Source organism: Merops nubicus, unplaced genomic scaffold (assembly GCF_000691845.1).
Source record: "Merops nubicus isolate BGI_N331 unplaced genomic scaffold, ASM69184v1 scaffold5727, whole genome shotgun sequence".
NCBI classification, from domain to species: domain Eukaryota; kingdom Metazoa; phylum Chordata; class Aves; order Coraciiformes; family Meropidae; genus Merops; species Merops nubicus.
The window spans coordinates 17,273-22,977 of record NW_008618244.1 but is presented as its reverse complement, the minus strand read 5'-3'; the positions used below and the strand labels follow the sequence as shown (position 1 = coordinate 22,977).

At 56.3% G+C, this 5,705-nt stretch overlaps 1 protein-coding gene across 1 annotated transcript in view; it reads right to left on the bottom strand.

Annotated features, from left to right (window-relative positions):
• Positions 1-347: 347 nt before the first annotated feature.
• The window catches only part of LOC103775901 (GDNF family receptor alpha-2), a gene marked incomplete at both ends in the record, with an annotated part of 18,990 nt that continues 13,632 nt past the window's right edge, over positions 348-5,705 (bottom strand). The window contains 5 exons of the mRNA XM_008943374.1: positions 348-443; positions 1,247-1,300; positions 2,097-2,272; positions 2,365-2,505; positions 2,591-2,700. Coding sequence (XP_008941622.1) covers positions 348-443; positions 1,247-1,300; positions 2,097-2,272; positions 2,365-2,505; positions 2,591-2,700 — 577 coding nt within the window. The remainder of the gene's footprint in view (positions 444-1,246; positions 1,301-2,096; positions 2,273-2,364; positions 2,506-2,590; positions 2,701-5,705) is intronic.

The following is a 5,705-nucleotide window of genomic DNA, read 5'->3' as shown; positions in this document are numbered from 1 at the left end:
CCTCTTGCAGCTCTGGATGCCCCGTTGCGGGCTGCACGATGGGGGTTTACCACACCCCTTGGGCTTCCACTTTCAAAAAGGAACCCCAACGCACCATGAAAAAAACCCAAAGGAGGGAAAAAAAAATAAAAATAAAAGGGAAAAATGAAAACAGGAAGAAAAGCCACCAAAGTTTCCCAACGTGGTGAGGGTCCTGGTGCTGCCTGGCCCCGGAGCTCGGCGTTCCCGGTGCTCCAGTCCCCGGGTCCTTCCCGTGCTCCTGCGTGTCCCCAGCCCCCCGGCGCTGTCGTTCTCGCCCCTCTATGACCCCAGCAGCAGGAGGGGGGGAGGGGGAGGGGGAGGGGCACAACGGGCAGGATCCGGCCCGCCCGGTGTCGGCTGCCACCGGCCTTCTGGTCCACGAAGGTTTTCTGGTCTGGCATGACGTCCGTGGTCAGCTGGGTCTGGGGGTGAGGGGAGAGCTTTCAGCAGGGCCCTTTTGGGGGCAAAAGCTGCCATGCTTGGAAAAAAATGACTGGTTTAACCCTCCAGTCAATGGTTCCCAACACGTCCTTCCTGAGCTATTAGAATCATAGAATCCTTTAGGTTGGAAGGAACCTTCAAGATCATCAAGTCCAACCATTGAGCCATTAGGGCTCTAAAGTCCTCTGCTAAAACAGATCAGAATCTGTCAGGGTTGGAAGGGACCCCAAGGATCCCCCAGTCCCAGTCCCCCTGCCATGAGCAGGGACACCTCCCACTAGATCAGGCTGCCCAGAGCCTCCTCCAGCCTGGCCTTAAAGACCCCCAGGGATGGGGCCTCAACCCCCTCCCTGGGCAACCCATTCCAGGGTCTCACCACTCTCATGGGGAAGAACTTCTTCCTCACATCCAGCCTGAATCTGCCCACTGCCAGCTTTGCCCCATTCCCCCTAGTCCTGTTGTTACTCAATATCCTAAAAAGTCCCTCCCCAGCTTTCTTGTAGCCCCCCTAAGACACTGGAAGGCCACAATAAGGTCCCCTCAGAGCCTTCTCTTCTCCAGACTGAACAGCCCCAACTCTCTCAGTCTGCCCTCACAGCAGAGCTGCTCCAGCCCTCGGATCATTCTCGTGGCTCTTCTCTGGACACGCTCCAGCAGCTCCACGTCCCTCTTGTACTGGGGGCTCCAGAACTGGATGCAGTGCTCCAGGTGGGGTATTCCCAGAGGGAAACAGCTCCCGGCCCCAGGACACCCCTCCCCGTGCTCCCCCCTGCCCCAGACGTACCTCTGAGTAGCACAGGCTCTGCTCTTTGGACTTGTTTAGCTTCGGTCCGTGCTCCTGGAGAGGAGAAAAGAGGTTTAGGGCAGGTGTGTGCACCTCGGGGTCCCCAAATTCCCCGACGAGATTCGGAGCTGCCCAGCGAGGGCACGGGGCGATGCCTCCAGCACTCTGCACAGGGCTTTGGGAATTGTGTCTCAGAGGCTATGGTTGGAAGCATCAAGAGCTTGGTGAAAGGTGAGAACAAACTAAAGGGGCTCATCCCTTCTCCCTGGCCAGCCCAGGGCTCCTGCCCGAAGCAGGAGAGGATGCACACCAGCACTCACACAGCTTCATCCCAGCCCTGGGGTCACCCCCACCCTGTTCCCTGCGGCAAACACCCCGGCCGAGGCCCCTGCTGCACCCCTGATCCCACCTCCACTGCCCTCCTGTCCCCCTTGCCACCGAAGGAGCAAAGCCTGAACCCACAAGCCCAGTGCCATGCCAAGAAAGAAGCATTTTCCAGGTTTCCTCAACCCATGTGGAACTCACACTGTTCTCACCCCGAGTGAGCTGAGGCAGAATTTGGGCTCGGGGCAGCGCCGAGCCTCGTGCCAGGCAAGGGATGATGCCAGAAGCCAGGGAAAGGTTGGGCAGGGGATGGAGCCCTCCCTTCCCCACGCCAGACACTCAGCAGCATCCAGACCCCCAATTCCCAGGTATGGCCAGATCCTGCTGGAAACCTGGGCACCAACACCCCGAGATGTCTACACTGAGCAGGACGATTTGCTGCCCGCTGGCTGCAGTGGCTGACGGACCCACTTGGGGTGCAGCCCAGCACCCCCAGTTTGCAGCAGCCACCGGGCTCAGGTCCTACCTGGATGGAGGTGCAGGTGGTGATGATGCTCGTGTCGTACATGGTGTTGCTGTCGTTGATGTCATCCAGCAAGACAGGGCTCTTCTCTGTCTTTGGTGGCAGGGTGACGGGGGGCGAGGGGTTCTTGGGGGAGACGTTCACGTCGGTGCCGTTGCCGAAGGCTTGGATGGCATTTCCTGGGGGGATGAAGGAGCAGGAGATATTTATGGGGGGCTGCACCCTGGTGGCGATGGGGCAGGGTGAGGAGGGGAGTGGGGAAGAGCCTTACGGAGACAAGGGTTTTCCGTGAAGTCTCGGAGGAACTTCTCACACTCCTCCTCCATGTTGCCGCTGCCTTTGCAGGAGCACCAGGGCGAGATGGTGATGCTGGTGGTGCTGGCATCCACGTAGTTGGGCGTTATGTCAAAGCCTGCTCCCGGATGGGGAGGTGGAAGAAGGATGAGGGGCTGTGGTGGGAGAGACCCCTCCCCACCCCGAGACCCCCCAGCACTCACCGATGAGCCCCGCGTAGGAGCCCAGGCACGCCTGGTAGTTGTCCCCGGGGCAGCTGGTCAGGGACTGGAAGGTGGCTTGGCAGTTGGTGTGGAAATCGGCCAGCCGGGACCTGGGGGTGAAGAGGAAGAGGGAGAGGGGTGGGATTTCCCCATCACTCCCAGCACGGAGCAGCTCAGCAGCAAGGAACAGTAGTCTTAAAAAACAGAGGCCAAAATAAGAGGATAAATGGGATGGAGAGAGGAGATCTAAATGAGATAGACTAGATGGTCCTGCTCTGGCAGGGAGGTTGGACTCGATGATCTCTGGAGGTCCCTTCCAACCCCAAACATTCTGTGATTCTGTGTGAGATCTAGACTCAGGAGGTGCAATTCTCCAGTCGCCCCAGCCTGCCAGAGGGTCACAGGCAAGGGAGCGGTGTCTGCCTGCTGGGGATGAGCCCCTGAGCACTGAGGGACCCTCATTCCTCCATCCCTCAGTGCCCCCAAGCTCCCCAGCCCTTCCCAAGCTCTGCCCAGCTCGCAGGGCACACCGTGAACTCACCAGGCTCCTTTGGCTGCCCCTCTCCCAGCATCATTACCCGACTGCAACATCTCACTGCCTGTTTTTCTCTTCCCCCTGAATTGTTTAAGCTGAGCATGCAATTAAAATGCCTGAGGTTGGGGTTTACATTCTCTGTTCTTCTTTTGAAGCTGAGAAAGGGAAAAAAAAAAGCCAAAAGGAAGCCTTGCAAGGATCCTGATGGCTGAGATGTTTGTGTCCTGCCTGCCTTCCCCCATCCCTGCCTGCCTTCCTCCATCCCTGCCCTCCTCCTCCATCCTTGCCTGTCCTCCTCTACCCCTGCCTGTCCTCCTCCTCCATCCCTGCCTTCTTTCCTCCTCCATCCCTGCCTTCTTGCCAGCCTCAGCTCTAGGGTCAAAGCAAAGGTAGAAGGAGCAGAGATGGGAAGAACAGCAGCAGGACCAGGAGGAATAAAGAAGGGACAGGAGGAGCAGAGGAGACGGTTTCCACCCCTAACCCGACTCCTGGCAGCTTCACCCCTTCTCATCTTCTCTCCCCACCCAGCATAACACCCAGAAAAAGCACAAGGAGGGATGGAAGCCCCAGGATCTCCAGGTGTCATCAGCAATCCCGTGCTGCTGACACAACCCCACGCTTCCAGACGATGCTTTGGGGATTTCTCTCGGGATAAAACAGACCACTGAGGTGGAAGGATAAAGAAGTGGGAAGGGTGTAAAAGAGGACAGACAGAGGGATCAGGGGGACAGATGGATGGGCTGCAGTTTTCCCAGTTGACTCCTTCATTAAATGGATAGATGTGAGGCTGAGCCGTGGCCCACGCTGGATCTCAATCACTGGGAGGAATCTCTGCGAAGCAGCCAAGTTGCTGACACTGTAGATGAGACCTCGTGTTTCACAACAGAAAATCTCCTCAGCTCGATTTTTCCACACTTGATAGAGAAAGCAGAAGGCATACATTATTTTCTTTAGCTTCCTTTTCCTTCCTTCTTAATTAAATGTCATCTTTGTCCAACCAGCAATTGAATCATCCAACGGTACCTGCCTAAAGCCATAAAAACTGATGAAAATAAAGGGTAGAAATTGTGTTGGGGTTTTTTTTCCCCCTTTTTAAATAGGAATGATATGTTTTCAGAAGGTTTTGATCAAATTAAGTGGAGGAACAAATGAAGCAGTGATTGAAGTAGCAGGGATCTGCAGGGATCCTCTACATCCCCCCAGCACTTTTCATCCCCCCCAGATCTCACGAGCACTAAGGGATGGGGCAGCAGGTACCCCTGACACACAGCCAGCACTGGGGAGGAGCTGAGGTGATGCTGCTGAGCCCACGGCCACTGCACTGTGCTCAGGAAAAGACATACAAGGGAATAAAGTATAAAGAATAAAGCTGGACCCGAGCACTGGATGCTCCATGTGGGAATGCAGCAGTTTCCTGGAGACTTTTGCTGTTTCCAGCCATCCCTGACTGGGAGTTTTTCCAGGTCATGAGGTTTCACACTCACTGCCATGACCATCTCCTGTGGAGCAGCTGAACATCTCCTGTGGCCTCCCTGGTCCTTTGGGGACCACAGCATCACCCCACAACGAGCTCCACCTTGCCCTTGGCACCTTCTTGCTGCTTGCCATGGCTGGGCACACAAGTCACACTCGCTTTGCTCCTGCCCATGGGCTGCCAGTGGTGTGAACTGGATTATTCTCCCACTTTACACCAGCTGCCTGACCCACTTAGAGCCTCCTGACAGGCTGCAAATTTCCAGGGCAAGGTCAGCCTCTTCCTCTGGGCTATTCAAGAGCTCCCAAAGAGAAGACAGGACTCCTGGGCACCTGCCTCAGGGAGAGAGGCAGTGGGGGGTATGGGGTGACTGCTCCTTGACAAGGGGAAGGAGGATGGATTTGGTCTAAAGCACTGATTTCACGAGAAAAGAGGATTCTACAGCTCTCCTGGGCCACGTGTGAAACAAGAAGCCAACTTTCTGCCTTTCCTCCCTCGTGGAAACAAAACACCCATCCCAGGAGCAGGTTATCTTCACTAGAGCCACATTTATCTTCCTCCTGAGTGATTTAGCACTTGGTGAAAGAAGAACTCCCTGTGACAGAGGTGCAGAGAGGGAGGCTGGGGGCTCCCCCCACCCACCCACCTCTTCCTGGGGCTCAGCTCTCAGCACGTGGTCCCCCTTAGCAGAGCTGTGCACAGAGCCCAGCATGTCCAGTGGACATCAACCCTCCCTGCAGCCAAAACCAACCCGGGGGCAAAGACTTTTGCTCCCTCTTTGCAAGCAGGAGCAGAAGGAAGCCCCCGGGGTGGGCAGGGCAGAGTCGAAACGCCCCAACTCCGCTCCTTTCCCACCGATCCCCCTGGCAGGAAGGGAGCTGGATTCCCTCCTCCTCCTCCACCTCCACGGGAGAGAAATAAACTTTCCGACAGCATTTCCCCTCTCCCCAAATCAGAGGCGAAGGCACACGTCAGTTCTCTTAAAGAACTGTGGCAAGTTCATCACCGAGCGCCACGCAAATTTGTCACGCCGCTCCCCGGGGCCCTGCTCCTGGCTTGTAGCATCCTCTAAGGCAAATGTTATTCTTTTCATAATACATGACAAG